This window comes from Alosa alosa, chromosome 20 (assembly GCF_017589495.1).
Source record: "Alosa alosa isolate M-15738 ecotype Scorff River chromosome 20, AALO_Geno_1.1, whole genome shotgun sequence".
NCBI lineage: Eukaryota > Metazoa > Chordata > Actinopteri > Clupeiformes > Clupeidae > Alosa > Alosa alosa.
The window spans coordinates 8,682,009-8,706,380 of NC_063208.1; the positions used below are offsets into that span (position 1 = coordinate 8,682,009).

Sequence of the window (24,372 nt, forward strand, 5' to 3'; positions counted from 1 at the left end):
AAGGGACCGGTGAGGACCGCTGACCTTGGTCAGACAATAACACTGACATCATTTCCTTGCTATAACTCCCATCTCCTGATTTCTCCGTCTTCCACAAAGGAAGGTTCTTATGTGAAAAACTTTTGTAGCGTTCATGTTTTTTTAATCTTTTTTTTTTTTTTAAATGGAGCAATAATGTAAAACTGTAAAAATAAACTCACAAGAAGAAGGGAAGCAAAAGAGGAGAAGGAAGGGGAAGGAGGGGCTCATTTCCCACCGAAAAACAGGACACCTTCTTTTCCCCTTTCCCCAAGGAAACACCATTTCCCACAAGTCCCCACAAACATTCACACAAACCAAAAGACTACACACAACTATGGGTCAACAGTCTATTGCGTTACTTAAATTGATTATTATTAGTCTCTATTATTGTCTTATATTAATATTATTATCATCAATATTATGATTTTATTATTATTTCTGATCTACCTTCATCGATTTCTTTTTGTTAGCAAAAATAAGTGGTGTGCATTACATAGTTTCATTCTCTTTAAATATAGAAATATAATTCCACTCTGCGTGAAAAAGATTCTGAGAAGGAGACCAGGTTACATCACAGCTGGAGGGAGGAGAAACTCTAGGCCCCACCCACTGGTTAGACATGCCCCTCCCTTCACACACAATGCCACGCCCACTGGGCTCCAGGAGCCATTTTCATGGCAACATAAGTGGAGAGAAAGAGATATGGAGAGAAAGAGCATGAGAAAATGACCGGAGAGAGAGAGAGAGAGAGAGAGAGAGAGAGAGAGAGAGAGAGAGAGAGAGAGAGAGAGAGAGAGAGAGAGTGTTCCGGACCCTCCAAGGGCGGTTTCTGGAGTCTCACTGATGGACAGATGAGTTGTCAGACAGCCCCTGTGGATTAGCTAGCCTGGCACTAGCTGTTCGCCTAGCGCTAGAGAGAAGACAACACAACGACGACGACGGCACTCAACGGGCCAGGTAAACACTCCTTTCAAGTAAGTCGGGTGCTGGTTACTTGTTGGCTTCTGCTCACCGGGGAAAGGGGGGGGTTTAGGCAGGGGCACAGGTCGCACCCTGCGCCACCTTGAACACAGGCACACGCTGCCACCGAGCTGAAGGAGACAAACTCCACATACACAAACGCATACACTGCAATCGTTAAGACCCTGACACACACTAACCCAGTGTTTCTGGTGTCTGTGCAGACTTAAAAAAAAAAGGTCCCTCTTAACACAGTACCGCACTTCTTAGCACCTCGAGAGTGTGTGTTTTAATCATGAACACACACACACACACACACACATACACACACACACATACATATATACATATGTATATATATATGTATATATGCACGCACGCACACATATCTTTTAAGTGCAGTTGCATTTTCATACTTAGTTTTTACAGTTGCTCTCTCTCAGTATGAATATAGGTTATCTTGTGTACATTGTTATATGAATAGCAGCTAGTTTGGTACTGTGGCTAAGGACAGCCAAGGAGGACTCGCTACTGCACCACACACACTTACAGTTTTGCAAAAAAAGGCAGTGAGACAACACAGTGGAGGTTGTAGGACACGGTCGGAAAGTTCTAGAGACGATCTAAAGCTTCTAGAGACGTTCTTTTACCCCCCGCCCACACACACAGGTGACATGGCCGGAGTGTTGAACCTGTAACACGCTCATCTCCCCCCACCCCCCTACGAGAGGCACAATGGTTTGGTCCCAGCAGAACACCACTGAACTGACAGAGGCATTTGGTTGTAGTCTGCACAGGGAAAGCTAAGCAGAGGCAGAGAGAGGGGGGGAAAGAGACTGTGAGAAAGAGAGAGAGAGAGAGAGAGAGAGAGAGAGAGAGAGAGAGAGAGAGAGAGAGAGAGAGAGAGAGAGAGAGAGAGTGAGTGAGTGAGTGAGTGAGACAATGCCCATTTGAAAAAACATGACATTATAAATGCCAAAGCCACCTCTGAAATATGAAGGTGTGCTCTAAACAGTGCAAGGACGAGCCCCTTATGTAAGAATGTGAGAAGGCCTGGATACAAGATCAACCATCCTCAAGGCCCACAATGCCTTCAGCTTATCCAAGCTTACTCCATGATACACTTTAGTTTTCCTTAGAAATTCATTTCATAAAAATAAAACTTAATATCATCCAGCCATTTCTTTCTTCTCTCTTATCCTGCTCAGACCCCCCCCCCCCCAAAAACTAAACAAAAACGTATGTTCATAGTGCTCTTTGATCACGTATATACGTCTAGGTACGAGTCATCGTTCTCTTCTGGCCTCAATATATAAATAAATATAGCTACAAAGATGTCATCTCATATACTGTATATACTCTATTCGTCCCCCCGCTCCTGTTGACAGGCACTTGGTCTTCTATTCCTTGGGTACTACACGTAACTCGGCTTCAACTCATCTCAAACCAGGACAGGCCAACTCAAACACATTCATCTTGACATACAGACGTCCTCTCCACCCAACTAAGGGGTGGGTTTTGGGGTGGGGTGGGGGATACATCGCAACAAACAGTCAATTTCCCTTTGGAGATACCACTGCTTCAATACGACAGCATTGCATAAGCCAATCAGGTGAAGCCATTCTTAACCCTGGTCGCCTGTGTGAACCAATCGGAATTGGCCCCGGGAGGCCAAGGCCTGGTGGCTTATTGCACTAAAGGAGGGCTGTGAGGTGAGGCTTTGTTTTGGTTGGGTTCACAGCTGGAGGACACAAACATGAATCTTTACTACAGACCTAGTCGGGTCAAGCCGACAGACAGACGGATGAGCTGTTAAAGTAGAGCAGAGTGAGGATGAGCTGCAAGATAAAAATCCCCCCCCCAGTAATCTCATTGTAGTGAAAACCGTTTCAGTTACTGAGTGGCAGCCAGGCGTGAATTACCTCAGCAAATGACTGAAAAAGGACTGGTGTCTCGTCATGGAGACCATCTGTCTGAACACACACACACACACACACACACACACACACACACACACACACACTGAGCAACACAAACCTGAAGTTTCTTGAGAACAACCCTCAGGGAAGCCAAGCTTTGTGTGAGTGTGTGTGAGAGAGTAATGTTGGACAAGGGTGAGAGGAGGGCATATAGGTTACAGCATAACAGGATACAGACTCCAAGCAGTACACTGACCCAACAGGACAGAACAGGCACGGCTCACACACGGCTCGCACACCTCAAATGTCCGGCTCTCATACGGCTCTCATACGGCTCACACGCGGCTCACACGCGGCTCACACACTTCAAATGTCCGGCTCTCATATGGCTCACATGCGGCTCACACACCTCAAATGTCCAGCTCACAGTCACACATGCCATCAACTCAACATCGAAAAATTAAAAATAAAAACTAACAGCCAAAGGCCACAGTTCCCACACATTTATGAATGCCATGAATATTTTGTTTCTGTTTGTTTAGGTTTTTTTTTTTTTTGTTACCTACAAGATGCAAAGTTGAAGATTATCTGTGACAACCAAGCTCTGCTGTTAATGTAACGTTAATGTAAAACTGACACCCAACCCACTTCACCCAGCCAATGACAGGCCAGGCGCGTGGTCAGGTGAGGGTCAGAGTGTGAAGAAGGGTTGTGATTCCGGAACAGATCGGCCCTCTGGCCTCACAGCTAAAGCAAAACCCCCGGGGTACTCCTTCTGTGTCTTTCTACAAGCAAAACAAACAAAACATTCAAACAAACAAAAACAAACAAACAGGCATGCCATCCAGACTCAGCACTCAGACTGACTGGAAGGAGGACAGACAGACTGACAGACAGGTGGTCAGGCGTTTGCAGACGACCTCACAGAGAGCAGAGGAGAAGGGACAGGGGAGGAGGGTGGGGAATTGGCTGTTTCTCTATTGCATAAACAGTGCAGAGCTCTCCCCTTCAGAGCCAAAACAATCGCTGCTGGGTTGCGCTGTGCGTTGTCATCAGTTTGGCGCCCTGTGATTGGTCACCTTTGTTTGGGGGGGGGGGGGTGTGTCACCTGGTGCTACTCGGCGACAGGAGACTGATGGGAGACACAGGAGGTGAGGTCGTAGGTCGAAGGTCAGAGGTGGCGAGGGGCTCTCAGGCAAAGTACATGGTCCGCAGCGTGTCGTGATGGATCTGCACGGCTTTGGCCAGAGCAGACGGGTCTCGACCGTTACTCTGGCCTGAAACATGGCTGCCCTCCGCACTAGAGAGAGAGAGAGAGAGAGAGAGAGAGAGAGAGAGAGAGAGAGAGAGAGAGAGAGAGAGAGAGAGAGAGAGAGAGAGAGAGAGAGAGAGAGAGAGAGAGAGAGAGAGAGAGAGAGAGAGAGAGAGAGAGAGAGAGTGAGTGAGTGAGACAATGCCCATTTGAAAAAACATGACATTATAAATGCCAAAGCCACCTCTGAAATATGAAGGTGTGCTCTAAACAGTGCAAGGACGAGCCCCTTATGTAAGAATGTGAGAAGGCCTGGATACAAGATCAACCATCCTCAAGGCCCACAATGCCTTCAGCTTATCCAAGCTTACTCCATGATACACTTTAGTTTTCCTTAGAAATTCATTTCATAAAAATAAAACTTAATATCATCCAGCCATTTCTTTCTTCTCTCTTAGAGAGAAGTGTTAGTGAACGACCGCAAGAGAGAATGAAATGAACAAGAAAAAAGGAAAGGAGGAAGAAAAAGAAAACAAAAAAGAGGGTGATGAGTGAATAACAAAGCCAAAGAAAAGCTGAGGTAGAAGAGACGATTAATACAAATTAAACGGAGATCAGATAACAAAAATACAGACAATGAGATCATTAAAAACGTGGATTAAGGCCTAAGTCCTCTTTACCTGTCGTGCTCCTTGTCCACCAGGTGGTAGCGGGCACGGAAGGCCACCAGGTGGGCGTAGTAGGCTGGCGCGGGGATGGAGACGGAGCGGGTGCAGCGCACGTAGGTGTGGCACAGCTGGTAGGTGAGCAGCTGGAACTCGTCGGCTGTGAAGCAGTTGTCGTCCCACAGCACGTGGTAGTGGGACGGCCGACTGGTACCCTGACGAAGGAGTTGAGGAGCGGGTGTGAGGGTGAATGTGCTTTTGTGTGTGTGAGTGTGTGACAATCTCTGTGTGTATGTGTGTGACTATCTCTCTCTCTGTGTGTATGTGTGTGTATGTACACGTGTGTGTGTATTTGAGTGCAGGCGCCTGTCTGTGTTATTTCACCTGTATTCCGGCATGGCTGCAAAGGTAAAAATCAAACTCGTAGGGGTGGGTGATGTCCGTGTCCACGGTGGTACCAGCAGGAATGTTGCCACTCCGGCCCACCTGAGAGAGATGAACACACACAACACGGGCTCTCAGACCCCTCAAGACGCACACCGCTTAAGGCCTATTCACACCAAGAACGATAACAATAACGATAACTATAAACAAATATCTTTCTCGTTAATATGAATGACGACGTTCACACAAACTATAACGATAACGACATGAAGAACGTTATCGTTGGGGATCACTTTCAGAGCGATTTTGAGAATGATAAAAAGCTAATAGCCAATCAGGACCCATCAAATTTTAGCCGTCACATTCATTAACACAATGAGAGACTTTGTTTATCGTTGTTCAGTGTGGACACTTTTATCATTATGGTTACAGTTATCATTATCGCTCTTGGTGTGAATGACCCTTTAGACTGGTAAACTCGACTCGACTACTTTCCTAATGTTCGGCCTTGTCCAAAATACGAATTTTTCGTAAATATTTTTTTTTACATCTGTTTTTTCAAGTAATTTCAGTAGAACTATAATTGGGTATTGTTGTTTGATTTATCCGACTCAATCAAAACAACACAACTGCAATTTGATTGATATTACCTGAAATACACAATTAAATAGCCTGACTTTTTAATGTTTTTAAAAACAGAGATATAGTACTAGTCAAGTGTGTTGAAGGAGAAGGAGGTGAAGGAGAGGGAGAAGGAGGTGAAGAAGGGAGGTGTATGGTAAGTATTTATGTCATTTATGATATCGGGAGATTATAAAAAGGTATTTGATGGACACAGGAGGTTGTGCTCACTGGAGTTGTCAGCTGCAAGTCTGAGTTGTAATTTCCTAGTCTGAGGTGTTAAATTTCTAAAGTGCTATAGGTATGGGATTTCCCACAGAGGTAAATCAGCAACCAAGCCTATTTACCATCAAAAACAAAATCACCAACAAAACAAACTTTGTGGGCAAAAAACTTCACCAACAGAACAGGCTTTGAGAGTATTTCACTGGGATTATCAAACAAGCACCTTCCTTCATCAGTGTTGCGGCCCACTGCACACCCTTAATGCTCAACAGTAGCGTCAACAGTAGGCTCAACAGGTCTGATGTCAAAACATGACTGAAGGGTCAACAGTGTTAAAATAGACCTCTGAAGCTCGCTTACAAAAAGAACCCAGAGCTGCCATCTTTGCCCATATAAGGAAATCCAAATCTTATATGGGTAAAGGTGGTACCCGGATCTCCTTACATGGGCAAAGATGGCAGCTTTTGGGTCCTTTTTGTAGGCGAACTTCAGAGGTCTGGGGCTTCATGCTTTAATGAGTGCCTCCTTTGACTTGTGCTGCCCAGAAGCAGAGCGGACTGATTCGGAGTGGTTGCCTTTCTTACCCTCTCGTTGCGGTCGGCGCAGAAGAGGCGTGTGTGGTGGCGCTTCTGCACCACGATGTAGGTGATGCCCGGCTGGTACTCCTTCTCCAGGCTGATGCACGCCTCCCGGATGGCCAGCAGCTCGTAGTACAGCACCTGCAGTCGACCCAGCAGACCAGAGCATTAGCAACAGAAGAAACGTACTGTACGAACAACAGACCATGCTACTGCAAATAAGCACAATTATCAACACAAACCAAGGAAAAAAAAAAAAAAAAAAAAAAATGCTTGAAAATGAAAGAGAAAAAGTGAAAATTTAAAGTGAAAATGGTTTTACATAAGAAGTATTGTGTCAAGAGAAAAAAACAAGCATATGTTGCTGTGGGATTATCATCTTTATAAATTAAATTATTTAAATTTTAAAAAATTCTACTTATGTGTCCCTTTTTGCCGTATATGGCCGTAAAACTGGCTAAAAGAATGAAGGAGCGAGAGAGAGAAAAAAAAAAAAAAAAAAGAGGAGGCATGTTGTTGTCAGACCTGTCGGAACTGTCCCTCTGAGACGCCGTCGCGGTAGTAGATGATGCGGGTGGGCTTGTAGCGCGTGGACTTGTAGAACTGGATGAGCAGCTCGCGCACCATGGAGGACAGGTCCTGGATGACCTCCTGCCGGGGACGCTGCACACGCACCGTCGCACAGTAACGGCTAGGGTGGGCGTCCATACTGCCCACCACCTGGACAGACAGACAGACAGACAGACAGACAGACAGACAGACAGACAGACAGACAGACAGACAGAGAGAGAGAGAGAGAGAGAGAGAGAGAGAGAGAGAGAGAGAGCAGTGGAGAGAGTGTTACACAGTCCCATGAAATCGTTTTTCATGGGACTGTGTTGTCAGTGATGTTGTTTGATTTAGGTTTAAACTTTGCTATGAACTGCAGTCCACTCCACACACAGACTGTAGTGAACGGTCAGAGCCTCATGTGAAGAGATGGAAAGCTGTGAGGGACGTACTGCGGCGATAGACGGCTTCTTGCCATCCCCTGCTGGAGGGTGTGTGACATCAGCTCCGAGGAAAATCACTGGCTGCTGAAAAACTGTGGGCCTGAAAGAGATGGAGAGAGATGAAGAAAGAGAGAGAAAGAGAAAGGGAAATGAAAATGGAAGGGGAGAGAGAGAGAGAGAGAGAGAGAGAGAGAGAGACGAAAAGAGTAAACCCTTTGACCAAATGCTCTGATGTCACAGAAAACAAACTAAAGTGCAGAATTCAAAACTTGATTTTCACAGAAGCAACTAGCTGTTTTAAAGGAATCAACACTACAACAAATTGTTTGTTTGTTTGTTTAATTTAAGGCCATTTCAGCAACTAAGGCTATTTAATGGCCAGAGCACTGTGTGTTATAGAAACTTAAATATGTTTTTTAAAATCTATGCTAGTAAGATATTCTAAAACCTTCAAAGGTGGGACCTTACTAAAAACATCACACTACAACAAATAAAACCAACATAATGACAATCATCATCTTAATATCAAACGTGTGCTACAGTACACTCACCGCAAATATGCACTACATTGGCTTACCGCTGGTGAGGGACCAGGATGTTGTTGATGCCGCCCAGCTTGACGTTGATCTTGAGACAGAGGTTGGACAGGGTCTGGGGGGACGTCTTCACAACGTTCTTCACCTGGACGCACTGAGTGGCCATGCCCAGGAGGGTGTCCCCAACACGCTTCACCTCAGCTACAGGGACAGAGGGCAGCTTATTAAACACACCGACTGACACACACACACACATTATTAAACACACTGACTGACACACACACACACATTATTAAACACACTGACTGACACACACACACACATTATTAAACACACTGACTGACACACAATTATTAAACACACTGACTGACACACACACACACATTATTAAACACACTGACTGACACACACACACACACACATTATTAAACACACTGACTGACACACACACACACACACACATTATTAAACACACTGACTGACACACACACACACACACACACTATTAAACACACTGACTGACACACACACACACACACACACACACACAGACACACACACACATTATTAAACACACTGACTGACACACACACACACACATCATTAAACACACTGACTGACACACACACACACACACACACACACACTATTAAACACACTGACTGACACACACACACACACACACATTATTAAACACACTGACTGACACACACACACACATTATTAAACACACTGACTGACACACACACACACACACACACACACACTATTAAACACACTGACTGACACACACACACACACACACACATTATTAAACACACTGACCGACACACACACAGACACACACACACACACACACACACGAAGTATTGGATATGCGATTGGATCCAAGAAAGGACAGATAGGAGTTTCATTCATTTATAAACACCATTATCTTCTTGAGCCAATGAGAAATGTTTTTAAGGAATTGTATCACTGTATTCTGTAATACAATCTGTAATGCAAGTCCTTGGAAGTACAGTTGTGTTTTCAAGGAAATGTGTTACAGATGGACTTGGATGGCTACTATTACCATTTCAGTACTTCTATCCTGATTTTATCCATCATGTGTTGTGTGTAAATGCACATGGTTATCAGAGCGCTTGTTGTGTGTAAATGCACACTTTCACCACATGTTTGTTGTGTGAAATGCACACTTTTACCACACGTTTGTTGTGTGTAAATGCACACAGTGCGCAGTATCTACGTTTCCAGGCTGGATCTCCAGCAGTTGTTTGTTTATACGTGGGCGTGTTCAGTCTCTATAGGGCCGTTCCCATTAGAGGAACTGGATCTTAGTATTACAGGACCGGGGCTGTTTGTTTGCGTTTCCTTTAGACCAACCACCACGTTCCGCCACGTTCCGGGAACTTCTACAAAGCTGAATCAAGTCTTGGGGTTGGTACTTCAGTGCGGCCCTGAAAAACTCCTGCATTTCAGTCTGCCTGTCTGCCTGCCTGTCTGTCTGTCTTTTGTGTCCCTTGTTCCTTACCGTAGACGGGAGTCTTTCCAGGCAGGATGACGATGATGAGCTGCAGACCGGCGTAGGTGTTCTTCAGGTGTCGGAACATGGGCTCCACACTGTCCGCTCCCTGCGCGTACTTACAGAAGCATGGCTGGCCCTGGATGGGCATCCCAGCGTCCTTGGAGATCTTACGCAGCTGGTCCGTAAAGCTCCTACAGGCAGGGCAGAGAGCAGAAACACTCCTTAAAGCCGTGTGCGGGTGCATAATGCATGTGCGCCTGTGTGAGGAAGTCGTCTACAGTGTGCCATGTTTGTTAAGGCTGGTATGAGAGAGAAGGAGCAAGCGAGAGAGAGAGAGAGAGAGAGAGAGAGAGAGAGAGAGAGAGAGAGAGAGAGAGAGAGAGAGAGAGAGAGAGAGAGAGAGAGAGAGAGAGAGACACACAGACAGACAGAGAGAGAGAGTGTGTTTGTATGTATTTGTACTTTAGTATCTTCCTGCACTGTGTTTGTTTATTTGTTTGTTTGTGTGTTTGTGTGTGTGTGTGTATATTCGTACTTGAGGATCTCCTCCCTACACTGCCTCTGGGTGGCGAAGCAGGCGATGGCCCACATCTTGATCTCCACTCCTGTGTGGAACTGCTTCCCCCTCATGTCCCACACGCCATGGCTCGGCGTTGCCACTGTGCGGTTCTGCAAACACACGACACAACACCCACTTTAGCCCCCCAGCACGCACACACACATGCAGTTACACACACACATACACACACATACACACACAAACACACACTAACAGCTCACCAAACGTCATTACAATTATAGATTGAAGATATTTGTACACAGTTTGTACGAATGTCTTCAATCTATAATTGTAATGACGTTTTAATGACGTTGCAATGACGAGTGTGTGACCAAACGTACAAATGTCTACAATCTATAATTGTAATGATGTTGGATCACACACTCGAATCATACACACAAATATAGCTGACAGAATGTGATTCAAATTATAGATCAATGGCATGTGTACACATACAAACACATACACACCTCATGTACACAAACATAGCTTAGAAATAATCATTAGGATTACAGATCAAGATCATCAACAACAACAACACAAAGACACAGAACATAAATCACTGCAATCAACACTCCAAAGCTAGCACTCCACCAACATTCAATCAACACTTGTACAGTGCACTACAGACAGATCAGCACCTTTAAAACAGGTCATATATGTGAGTTAAGCGCTGTGCAATTAATCACATTTCAATTACAAGTTTGACCTCCAATGTTTATGAAAACAATATAATAAAGATACAACAATTATTTTGCCGCATTCCTTTTTGCAATGATGTATTTTTTTTTTGTATTTCAGTTGAATAATGAATGAATGAAATACAGTTATTTATTTTTTTAATGTTAAGAAAATAGATGGTGAGTTGATAGTCTTGTAGCAATAGTGTTAAATAATCCTGATCTCAATATTGAATATAATCCCAAAATAATCATGATCCGTCATTCTGACCGTAATTGAGCAGCCCTAACATGAGTTCAGCAGTCAGCACGAGACTGAACATGCACAAAGGGCTGGTGACCGATGGGAAACATCCTGGTTTTGGTACTTCTCTGAGTGCACTACACACCACACACACACACACACACACAGAGAGAGAGATAGAGAGACATACAGGGAGAGAGATGGAGAGAGAGCGAGCGAGCGAGCGAGAAATGTCAGACACCTTAAAAACTAAGAAAATGAAGAGATTGCCAGCAGGAAAAACAAATACACACACACACACAAACTAGCAACCCACACCAAAGCAACCCAACCAGGCATGATTTAATAAGGGCAGGTACCATAAAGTGTTCAGAGCTCACCCGGCCACCATACTGCAGCATGGGGGCGGGCAGGACTCGGCCCGTAACCTCTGCCATCTCGTCGCGCACGCGAAACTGGAACTCCTGAACGAACGGGTCCGCCTCGTAGTTGGCGCTCCGCACCTGGGCAGAGGGAGAGGATTGAGGGATGCAAGAGGAGGGAGGAGAGAACAAAAAAAAGAATCAGATGAGTACAAGATGGACAATTAAAGAAGAATGAAATGAATATGAAAGAAGAATTAAACAGCAGGTTGAACCAGATGAATACAAGGAATACAAAGTGAACCAATAAAGAAGAATCCCATAACAGCAGGACAATGACAGTACTTATGTAATTATATTTTTAATGACATTTACCAAGACCAACATGCCCACATTCCAAAGTAAGACACTGACTGAGGAAACAAGTTATTTTACACATGTCCACCATATTACCCATAATCCATATTCCATGATGGTCAACTATGCAGTGCTTCCTCCAGCCACAAGAGGGAGTGCCTAACTCACCAGCCTGCTGATCTCCTCCTGTCTGTCTGGGGCAGAGCGCGCGGTGGCTTTGATCATGGTGGATGTTTGGTTGTCTGTCAGCTTCTTTATGCAGCGCTGGCCTGCTACTATATTGCAGACCTGGAGAATACGACAGCAATTGGACACAAGATGAAAGAAATTCGGCATTAGGAGGACGAACAGTGTTTGACAATATCTTAACGCGTCAACACTATATGCGTTATTCTGCTTTTCTAAGACAGGGTGTCAGAACAGGACAGATGGACGAAAGTAGGGGATGCAGTGTTCCCCATACATTGACTTATTTGTGGCGGCCCACCACAATATCAAAATTGACTACCACACAATGATTTTCCTGGTTGTACTAAATTGTGCTTAAATCTGGTTAGAATCATAACCACACTGCACTAATTTGTTAAAAACGGTTTCATTCAAGTTAATTCTGCAAACCTACCACCACAAACAGAATTCAATTCTGTGGGAAACACTGGGAAGCTTTCCAAGGTCAAAACATGCGCTAATTCCACATGCTAAATCAAAGCTTTTTAAAGATTTGCTATTTTAAACTCATTTGATTGGTGTTTTTTCGAAAGAACAGAGACAGCTAGCAGGCCTCCCACTCTCTTCAACATCAAAGGGCCCGTTTTCCCACCAATTTATAGCCTAGAAATCTAGACGCACCCTAGCGGCAGCAAATTACATTTGCTTCCAGGGCTAGTCAATTTCAACAAAATTTTGCTGCTCTTATTTTTTCATTATTATATGTGCCCTCTTATTTACTTATTTACTTACTTTTTTGTTTACTTGAATGTTATGTTTGTCTGTGGACTTAAAATTGGTAAAATATGTCTTGTCTTCACCGTGGGATAGTGAGAAACGTAATTTCGATCTCTTTGTATGTCTGGAACATGTGAAGAAATTGACAATAAAGCTGACTTTGACTTTGACTTTGACTTTAGTCTAGCAACTCTCCGTTGGCTTGTGAGCTCGAAAAATTAAACTTCTATCAGGCCAATCAAATCGTGTATAGAGTCGTTAGGCGGGCTTAACATAATGATTGATGGCAGAGTTGCAACGGTTTGGCTTGAATTCCCTGCTACTTGAAAACAAAGATGGATGTTGCTGTTGGACAACAGTGTGAGACAAGTTAAGCTTTTTTTTAAGTTGGCAAAAGTTTGAACTAGCCAACTAGCTCCGCTGGTGGGAAAACGCATGGAACTCATAGTGCTGTCCTATTGCGTGCAGAGGGAATTTGAAAGACAACCGATTATCCCGCCCCTCGGACTGAGCACTGCGAACGGTGAGTGCCCAGACCCTACATTTTAATGTGGGTCTGGCTCGTCAGGCTAACCAATTTAAGGAATGCTTGACGCAATGCCTGTCGCAGTGAGCAGTGGGCCGTAACAGTTTGAGTGACCGAGTGCTACACAAGGAACTTCACACTGGCTACAGGAGGATCCATAATCATCCCTTCATCATGGGGGTTTTAGGGGGACGGGACTCACCTCCAGAGGCAGGTAGGTGTGCTTCTGTTCCTGCCCCACCTGCAGACAGGGCAGATGTGGGTACTTCAACTGCAAGCTGTACTTCTCTCTGAAGTATTGAGCCACTGTGCGCTCTACCGTCTGCCCGTTCTCCAGCTGGAGGGGAAACCTGACAAACCAGAGGGATCATTAAGGAACCCTTCCTTCAGCAATATCTAGCTTTTCAACCACACCAACATGCACAAGACAGAGAAAGTACCGATGGCATTACAGCATTAAAAAAAAACAATTTCAGTCACTGGTCAGGTCCCTTTGCAAAATGGTTATACAGATTACAGATGAATAACTTGACAAGTTAGCATTTAGGCACATAAAACAAACTAAACAAGACTCATAAATGCTGTATGACTAGAGTTGCAATGTAAAAGACCTCAAAAGTTAGCTTCAGCTAGCGCGCTAAGCTAATGCCTCTCTGAGGCGCTATCCCTGACCCCTAGGATGCTCACGTTTGGTGACTGGCCGGGCGGCGGGTCACATTGCACACCCGGTACTTCCTCCTCATGGTTCCACAGTGCGTCACCTCCACCTTCAGGCCTGCACAAACAAAATGGGTTTCTTTAAAGCAACACGATGCAGTTGTTTTACCTTGAAATAACAGCTTCAAACTCTTCTGATGCTACACTGACTAACAACACAGGGAATGAAGTCTCTGACACTGCCAATGCATGCCTGGAACACTTGATATGGCACTATGTAACATTGTTGATTGGGTAGGATCCTGACCATAGATATATATATACATATCTATGATCCTGACCCTTTTACTTGGTTCTAGAACTATTTCGGTTCTAGAACTATTTTTATGCTCCGTTAACGGAGTGCTTCACTGGGTGTAACCCAGGCCTAAAAGGCGTTGAATATTGACACCAAGGGCCACCAAGAATATGAATTCTTACATGGTTTCTTTAATAGGGAGGGACCTCCACAAAGTCATGGTTGATATAGCACCTGCTATGAGCAATGCCAGACCCCGACACTCTAAAGTCACAAACACGCTATGCACACTCTTGTGGTTCACTACTGCTCAAATCAGCTCATAATCTGCTTTATCAAAGCCTGTGCACAGAGACATGTGCAAGCCCACACACCTTTGATCTCTTTAGTGAACAACAGCTGATGAAGCACTCTTACATATCGCGCTCTCATATAATCGACTCAAAACCCATTATCAAAACACAGGCCCTTGCTGTCACACAGACACACACTCAAACACAGACATACACCCCCACTCCCCATACACACACAGACACATACACACTCAAAAACAGACATAACACCCCCCCACACACACACACACCCACACACCTTTGATCTCTTTGGTGAATTTGACTCTGTGCGAGTCGGTGAGCGGTCTTGGTTGCTCATCGATGTTGTGAATGTCCAGGACCTCACACATGAACTGGATCACCGGCTGGGCCTTATAGAACGCTGTGGCAGACACTGCAGAATGGCAGAGAGAACAGGAACATCAGGAAACTGGACCATGAAAATACCAGCCGGTCATCAAGTCAAGTTCATTTACATAGTACATTTCATATACAGGGGAAATTCAATGTGGTTAACATAAACAAAAGCAAATAATAGTGAATAAAAGAACAAAAGGACAATAGTTAAAACAAAGTTTATATCAAATCCAACATCATAGACAAATCCCACTCATCGGATTTGTCAACCCATTCAAGTAAATCCTAAATTTCTGAAGCTTCTCCGTTCTGCCATTTTCTGGCAATAACCTTCCCGTTACTGGACTGAACGGAGATGTTACTGCCACTTTTGCAGTAATACAGTAGCATAAAATGTAATTAGACATCTTGTTACAATTAAACCATCTTTATAAGGCTATTTATTTAATGTAATTAGACATCTTGTTACAATTAAACCATCTTTATAAGGCTGTTTATTTATTATTCATTTGTGGTCTGTCAAGGTCTACACCCATCTCTAATAAAAAAAAAATCCTAGAGAGATAGAACTTTAAACTCAAGAATAATCCCTTTTCTGATGTTTATTTATAACTGTATCTACCATGAATCACTAGGTCCCACAGCCAAGTTAATTTCTAGACATTAGATGGGCATGGACATAATGAATGAACCTAAGATGAATTTACTAGCATGTGAGTAAGTCTTTTACAGTAATTTCCTGTGAACACATACGGTATATAAACCTCGGTTAAATTACGGTATTATCTGAACTTTGCCGTTCTGTGAGCGTTTCAGGTTAATAGCATGCACTAGGGATGGGCATTCGATTCAATTTTCTTAGTCGATCGTCGGGAGAATTAACGATCGACTATCGATTAATCATTCATATTTCTAGGCCTATATTAAAATTCATTATTTATTTAGCTTTTTATAAATTTAAAAATGCAATGAAAATACAGAAATACAGTGTGTTTTTTCCTCGATGAGATCTTTATCACAAGAAGAATAACTTGTGGCAAACTGGACGTTTGGTTAGGATAAATAGATATTAAGCGCTGCACTGTGGTGCTCTGAAGCAGCGGAATGCGAGATTAAACAGAGACCCTCGTTTGTTCCAAAATAATACATTATAAAAAATAATCATGTTAAACAATAACTTAAAGGAACCGTATGTAAGAAATGTATTTCAATTTATCATAAAATGGCCCTGATATGTCACTAGACATTAAGAAATCATGTTCACTTCAAATACTTATATCACTGACAACAGTAGTCCGGCCAGGATATTGTCTTTTAAAAAGTGAAGTAAAAAGTTGCAGCCCTCAACTGATGTTGATGCTGTGTTTTGTCATGTCATGTTGTGTTTTGGCCTGATGCGCCACCCTCTACCTATCTACTAATCACGAAGTCAGTCGTGTTTCGGCATCCGGGTTGGCAACCTCGAGTCAGGGGAGAGGGGGAGGGGATACACCGCTCTACAGTATTTTGAAAGTGAAAGTGAAGTGCAGTACCAGTTTTGGCCACAATCTTACATATGGTTCCTTTAACCAAAAACATAATAATGCTTAGCTCCGACAGGTTTTGTCAAAATGTAACTTAAAACTATTCAAGGCACGGAGTCGAGAAAGAGGGTGAGAGATTAGCCGAACAATTAATTAGGCTATTTAACAAAGCCTCATAAAAAATAACATGCCGTAAATCCTCAAATTATGGCCGGGGTCTTTTATTTACGTAGGCTGCGCAAAGCACAGGGCTTTATTTGGGCCAGACGTAGGCTATATTCAGCATGCCTTTATTTCTACGTGCGTTTTATTGTGAGACATGCGTTTCGTTTGGAGCGCATACCGCTATCAAAAGCAGAAGATTTTCCGTTTGGTTTGGGATTTAATTTTCTTTTGGACAGTTTGATTATATTGCTCAATGTTGGGAATGATGAGCACTGAAATCTGGGGGTATTACATTTCATGTTGTTGAGTCGGAATTTTTACCTGCTGTTTATTGCGAGACAAGGCAGCCGCTTTCATTCATTCAAAACGTGCGCTGTGCTGTAATGGAAACCTTATTGCGTAGCCAAGTAAATTGAGTTTGAATTGCATGATTTACTTTATTAAATTCGTAGGCTGGAATGCCTCCAGTCGCGGCAACAATTGTTTTTTAATGTAGTAGCCTAGGCCTACTGCTTCAGCCTCTGGCAAGCTCAGAAGGGGACGGCAAGCGACTGAGCTTGCGAGCGACGTGTTGGAGACCCATGGTGTAGGACAACGACTTTTCATTGACAACAAGGTATTAAACCAACCAACAATATAAAATATTAAGAGCAGCTCTTATTTCAATGAGTTAAATCGAAACAATATCTTCTATTGCTCGTGCACTGATAGCCCTACTGGTAGGCAATTATTATTTTAAATATTATTTTTTTTTTTAAACGATAAAATGGTCCCACGCAACACTTCACCGTGAACTCTTCATTAATCAAAACGGAAACTCGTAGGTAACTAAGTAGCCTTTATCGTCAAATATTGTCCCCGGGTGGTATAATGTTTAATTGCTGCCACACAGTGAAATTAATTTAATTGCTTCAAGACACACTATATAACGCAACCTACATTAGTTTAATCGACAACAAATTAACGTGATCGACGAAATTCTTAATCGATCGTCGATTAATTATGCCCATCCCAAGCATGCACATGTCCTATGTGTCTTGTGTCTCACTAGATGCATGCTAGCTTGACTGCCGGGGAACCGAAGGTGTTTTAGGGGAGGTGTTGCTCACCATCGATATTCAGCATCATCTTCCACATGGCCGGACGCACAGACTGGTGGAACCCAAACCACACCTCCCTCCCTCCTCCCAGGGGATGGTCGTAGCCTTCAGGAGAGGAGAAGAAGGATCGGCCCACAGGTGTGTATCTGATGGCAAGCACAGGGTGGCAAAGGGGAATGCAGTCATGACATAAACTAAATTGCTCAAGTGTCTATATGAATATTCACTGGTACGGATATGGATGGACATGTGTGTGTTTCAACTAGTTTGTTTGCACCTGTGTGTGTCTGAAAGGGAAGATGTAACAACACTATGCAGGTGTTGTTTATTGGCATTCGTGGAATATGGCAGATGCGACACAATTAAGAATGTGTGTGTGTGTGTTTTAACCAAAGGTCCTCACAACATGAAGGGCAGGTGTCGCAGCACCACATCCACTGTGTGTGTGTGTGTGTGTGTGTGTGTGTGTGTGTGCGCGCGTGTCCTCACGTCATGGAGGGCAGGTGTCGCAGCACCATGTCCACTGAGTGTGTGTTTGTGCTTGTGTGTGTGTGTCCTCACGTCATGGAAGGCAGGTGTCGCAGCACCACGTCCACGGCGTGCACAGGGTTGGTGTTGATGGGCTTGTCCAGCTCCAGGGGTTCCGGAACCCCACGGCCTGTTAGAACCTCATGCAGCAGGTGCCAGCTCACCGGGGCCACAAATTTGATGGTGACCTTAAATGGCCGGTCCTTTCCTCCCTCTCCTGGTAGAGTAACATCCAGATCCACCTGCACTCACACAGTTGTGGAATGTTGGAAAATGAACGTTCTAAAGAATATTTGAGTTCATTGAATTCAACATAGAATTTCAGAACCTTCAATTGTTGCGGAACGGAATATTATGTTAGAATGTTCAAAAACCTTAAAGCCTGGACACCTCATGATATAATAATACAACTTATCAATTTATATTGCAACAGTAGCCAATGTGACCCAATATTGTGGCCTATAACTGATAAAGAATTCTGCTGGCCCCACACAATGCAAACGATTTCAGTTTGACTGACTTTAAAAAATGCAATACATTCTGTAGATGAGATTAGTTTTACTTTGTTGTTTGTGACCCCTTGAATTCCATTTCTAAAAAAACAAAGAGTTCTGTACAGTGTGGATGTTGAAGATGTCACATTACGTTTTGCTGTTCTTCCACTGGAAGTATACTTTTCAGTCTACTACAGCATTTGAAAAGAGAAAGTGGCTTTGTGCAATGCAACACTGAACAAGATAGTAGATTTTCTGGTTATTATTATCTAGTGTCCATTTGCTATAACCACTCGCTTTGTGTGGTTTGTTACGCTTTGTGTGGTTTGTTACGCTGTGTGCGTGTGTGTGTGCGTGCATGTGTGTGTTCGTCTTACTCCTGCTGATGCCACCGGGAGTGGGTTGGCTGTGTAAAGGCTCCTCTTCCCATCATAGACTGGCCGTCGGTCCCCAAAGATGGTGACCTTGAAGTGTTCCACCATGGAGTCAACCACCTCCCTGTTCAGAGCACCACAAACACACTTGTGCGTTACCCACGTGCAGGACACTGCACACCTGAGCGTCCCTAGGCCTAGGGCAGCATGGTTTGGGGATTTTTCTGATATATATCACCACTGTGAATTGGTTTGTGATATAAGAAGAAAGTGATTGAGTACTGCTCTCCCATGCCCACATCCACGGCTGAAGTGCCCTTGAGCAAGGCACCTAACCCCTCACTGTTCCCCGAGCGCCACGGTAGCAAGGCAGCTCACTGCTCCGGGTTAATGTGTGCTTCACCTCACTGTGTGTTCACTGTGTGCTCTGTGTGTTCACTAATTCGTGGATGGGATAAATACGACCAAATTCCTTGTATACGCAAGTACACTTGGCCTATAAACCTGATTTTACATTTACATAAGTGTTAAAACCTAAGCAGCACTTAAGCAGTTAGGGGAGTCACACAAGGAGGATGACGTGAATATCAAACAAAGAAACATTGATGTGACATTGATGTGAAGGGGCATTCACACCAAGAACTATAACAATAACTATAACCATAATGATAAAAGCGTCCACACACTGAACAACGATAAGCAAAGTCTCTCCTTGTGTAAATGAATGTGACGGCTAAAATTTGATGGGTTCTGATTGGCCATTAGCCTTTTATCATTCTCAAAATGATAGAGCGATCCCCAGTGATATCGTTCATATGTTGTTATCGTTATAGTTTGCGTGTTAACGTTACAGTTTGCAGTGTTTCCCATACATTGACTTATTTGTGGCGGCCCACCTCAATACTGACCACCACACAATGATTTTCCATGTTGTACTATTTAAATGGAATGGAATGTGTTTATAGTAGAGCTATGTGCACCTTTGCACAGGCTCTCCTTGTATCACAACAACCTACATGCACGTTTAAAGAAAAGATTAACAATCCTGCAGTTGTTGGCATAAAAGTCGACTGGCTAAATTGTGCTTAAACCTTCATCATAACCATGCTGCGCTAATTTGCAAACCTACCACCACAAATAGAATTCAATTCTGTGAGAAACACTGCTTTGTGATTAGCTAATTGGATTAGTTCAAACTGCAATTCCAACTACAAATAGATTAATTGTGCAGACCTACTGCACTGACTGATAACATATGTAACCCTTTACATCTCCCTCAATTAGTCCTGCTGTTTGTTCCCTCCACCACACTTGGCAGGCTTGGGTGAGACAGTGAGGGAGGGCAAATTAAGTCAGCATGACTGACGTGGGTGATGGTAGTGTAGTGGTTAAGGAGCTGGGCTAGCGTGCAGTAGCCTGAAAGTTGTAGGTTCAATTGCCAGCTTCCACTGTTGTGCCCTTGAGCAAAGCATTTAACCCCAAGTTGCTCCGGGGACAATGTGATCCCTTGTACTATAGGTGACATAGTGTCACTTTGGTCAAGAAGTTTCTGCTAAATGTAATGTAATGACTTTTTTTTTATATTACAGAACGTCAAAAGCAGGCGAGCAGATATTAGAGATAGTCAGACTATGTTCACTATAGTTATAATACAAGGACAAATAGAGTAATAGCCTAGTAATATGTCAGACAGAGAGACCCTTTAACAAGAAAAGTCAGAGATTGATTGGGCAGTTTCTGGGTGGGCGTGGGAAAGGGAAACAGTTACCTGTTGACGCGGCGAGGGCACTTGTCAGGCTTGATGTCCACTTCGTACAGGTAGACGTCCATCTTGGGGATCTCCACCTGAAAGCAGTTGGCCAGCAGCCGGATGGGCTTCCCCATGGTGCCATAGCCAGGCCGGCGAGGCACGGAAAACAGGGACTGCGCCCCAACCACTCCTGAGAGAGAGAGAGAGAGAGAGAAAAAGAGAGAGAGAGAGAGAGAGAGAGAAGAGAGAGAGAGAGAGAGAGAGAGAGAGAGAAAGAGAGAGAGAGAAAAAAAGAGAGAGAGAGAGAAAAAAAGAGAGAGAGAGAGAGAGAGAGAGAGAGAGAGAGAGAGAGAGAGAGAGAGAGAGAGAGAGAAAGAAAGAGAGAGAGAGAGAGAGAAAGAGAGAGAGAGAGAGAGAGAGAGAGAGAGAGAGAGAGAGAGAGAGAGAGGGGGGGGTAATGAAAGAATCAGCCCAAGAGAGAGGCAAAGAGAGAAAGACAGAAAGAAAGAAAGAAAGAAAGAAAGAAAGGGAACAAGCCCAAGAGAGACAAAAAGCAGAGAGAGAAAAGCGCAGAGACAGAGGTTAATCTGATGCACAGGTCTCTAAAAATAACGTTCATTGGGCCATTGACGGAATGAGTGAAATCACAAGGAGACATAAAAAAGCAGAAATACTGCAGACAGTCAGACAGACCTCATCTTGTGTGCATAATATGGCGGTGATCCGACAGATTTTGGTTAACACTAGAAGCTACACATTAGCAATGCTTGTATGTACAGTTGGACTGCAGGAAGACCTTTTTATGCTGCGTCACCCTTAAGAAAGCTACTCATTATGACAAATCATTGTCTCTGCCCAAAGCTCTCAGACAGAACTTACGAAAAGACTAAAATATGAGGCTAGCCCATATTTGGCATTTGAGTTTGAGTATGTTTCAGTTCAATGGTCTTTCCTTCTGTTGAGTTCATTAGTTGTAGGCCACTACATTCATGTTCAGAGACATGTTTGAAAGTTGGGGATTAAATATGTGCTAGCCCTGTCATGTGACTGATAGTTTGATGTCTAACGACATGTTTGCTAACATGCTTTTGTGCTCTCTGATCTGAGCAGGTGCTCAACTGTGAAGGGAAGACTAATGTTCAACACCCCCCCCACCACACACACACGCCGCCACTACTACTACCCTTTGCCACACACACACACACACCACCACCACTTTCGCCACACATACACACACATCTCTTAGCTCCCTGTCTTTCTCCTCACATGTTCTCCAGAGGCATAATCATGACAAAAGCACCCATGTGCCTGGTTGCCTCTCCATAGCAACTACAACCACTCCAACCAGCAAGGGAGAATTGGAGGAACAGGTGTGTTCCTGTCTCTCAAAATGGTGCAGGTGTGTGCATTCACGCGCACCAAACACATGCTCACAAAACTGTTTCAGCATAACGAAAATTCCTCCGTGTGGTGCTAAATATAGACCTTGAACAAGCTACATAGTCTTCTAAGAGGGTTTCAAGGCCAACACATCCAGTTCCTGCAAACGACAGCAGAAAGTCTTAAAAACACATCCCGTGTGAGAGAAACTAAAGGTTCCAATTATCTTCCTTCCAAGGCAATATGCATTAACCACAACACAAGCTGTTGGTTCTCAGAGTTGGAATGTGTCTCTTTCCTACACTGGTCCCCACACAGCGAGACTGCAGCCACATTAGGTGTGTGTGTGTGTGTGAGAGTGTGAGAGAGAGAGAGAGATCATTCATGCATTTGGTGCACTGAGTGCGTCGTGTTTTAAACTACCAAAGAAGGCTGGTTCCTCCCTATGCTTTCTGAGCATTATCTGAGTGTTATGTAAATTCCATTCAAACGCAACACAGACAACATTACACAACATTATACAACAAAGGGTTGACATAAAGCTAAAAAGGTTCACATGATACAAAAAATTTTAAATGTTCCAACTCCAATTCCAACTCCAGCTGAGTCATTTTACACACCTCTATTACCATAAATATTTGAAGCAGACAGATTCCTAGAGCAGCCAAAAGAAAAGGATGGAGAGTAGGCCTGTAAACTTAAGCTGGTAAGAAGAATAAAAGTGTGCATTAAAAAATGAGAAGGATTTATTTTAACTGTAGGCCAAAGAGGATATGTCTTCGTTTGACCTATAATTAGTGTTTGCAAAGCAAGTAAGAGTTGACATTTTGTCTCATGATACTGATTGATAGACCCAAAGCTGCTCTTAATACCGTCGTCATGGCAGCAGCTTTTGATAGGGGAACACCTGACAGAGCAACACCTGTGCGTGACAGCCGAATCCTTCTCACGTGAGTGACGTGGCCATTATTCTAACCACACACATGGCATTGGGTGACTGGTGGAAACCACCACACTCATTTGTTTGCTAGACCTCAACGGATAAGACCATTTGCCCAAGACAGCATGCATGGTTTCTGTTCCCATCTGCAAGTCCATGGATAACAGATGATGTGTGTTTTTGGTGGTGCAGTGCACAAAACCCATGTACATTTCCGTTTATGGACATGATCTCACAATCTAAAAGTTAATCCTAGCTGAAGTGAAAGCACTTTAACGTTAACCGACTCAACCAGAACTGTCTAATTTAGGCCTTCTGAAATGACGTTCGAAACTTTCCGAATTGATTTTCTTGTCATGCATGATATGGAAGGAGAGTAAGAAGCCTACCTGTAGTACCGATTTCCATTCATGAGGTCTCTGTCCGGATACTTCCCGGCTCTCAATGATCGAACTCGGTTCAAGTTTCCCTAACGTTACTCTACGCTACTGCTCCGGTGTCGCAGGTCCAATGCACAACCCCTGTCTACAGACGACTCCCCGGCTTCTGTCGCTGGTGTGAAAAACGGGCCGCTTGGGGGGTCCGCTTTGCCTGGCCCCGTCTCTGCCAACAGGCACAGGCTTCCCAACGTGTGTCTTTCCGACTGTCGAGGTTCCGTAATTGCTCCCAGCTGACAGCTAATGCCTTCCAACAGACTCCCTCGAGTCACTGAAAATATTTTTTACAGCTAGTTTACTTAGCCCGCTAGCTCCCTCAGGCAATTTCTGGGCGGCTGTTGCTGCGGATCTACCGAGCTAACGAACCGTTCGATGGTTCAAACCACGGTGACAGAGAGGAGAGGGAGTAGCCGGGAAACTAAACGTTGCATTCACAAGACCGAAAATGTCCCTCAGTCGGTCTTGGGCCTTGTTATCCCCGGCAACTTAGGTTTACCCTCCCGGTCCTCTCGCTCCTGTGACCGGTTTGGCGTTTATCCCTCTCCCCGTCAGGGAATTCCTACAGGAAATACCAACTGCCGAAGTCGTCGTCACTTCCGGGAGTCAGTTGTCAAATTGCCTCCAAAGATTGTAAGGCTCCGCCTTAACAATCTTTGTTGCCTCTATGCAAATTGCCCTTATTAATC

The 24,372-nt window shown here is 44.0% G+C and overlaps 1 protein-coding gene across 2 annotated transcripts; it reads right to left on the reverse strand.

The window, feature by feature from the left end:
- Positions 1 to 1,641: 1,641 nt before the first annotated feature.
- On the reverse strand, positions 1,642 to 24,253 carry ago3b (argonaute RISC catalytic component 3b). 2 transcript variants are annotated; one of them, XM_048230304.1, is made up of 19 exons: positions 23,639 to 24,253; positions 20,948 to 21,119; positions 19,183 to 19,303; positions 18,345 to 18,553; positions 17,793 to 17,929; positions 14,898 to 15,032; positions 14,039 to 14,126; positions 13,554 to 13,701; positions 12,049 to 12,168; positions 11,542 to 11,664; positions 10,214 to 10,347; positions 9,685 to 9,869; positions 8,195 to 8,354; positions 7,627 to 7,717; positions 7,151 to 7,345; positions 6,632 to 6,766; positions 5,202 to 5,303; positions 4,833 to 5,032; positions 1,642 to 4,200 (listed from the first exon to the last, which is right to left on the reverse strand). In XM_048230304.1, the coding sequence occupies exons 1-19, from the start codon at positions 23,655 to 23,657 to the stop codon at positions 4,092 to 4,094; spliced, it is 2,583 nt and encodes an 860-aa protein (XP_048086261.1). In that variant the 5' UTR covers positions 23,658 to 24,253; the 3' UTR covers positions 1,642 to 4,091. The 2 variants fall into 2 exon arrangements, with proteins under 2 accessions (XP_048086261.1, XP_048086260.1); XM_048230303.1 differs by having other exon boundaries at positions 11,521 to 11,664.
- Positions 24,254 to 24,372: the final 119 nt, after the last annotated feature.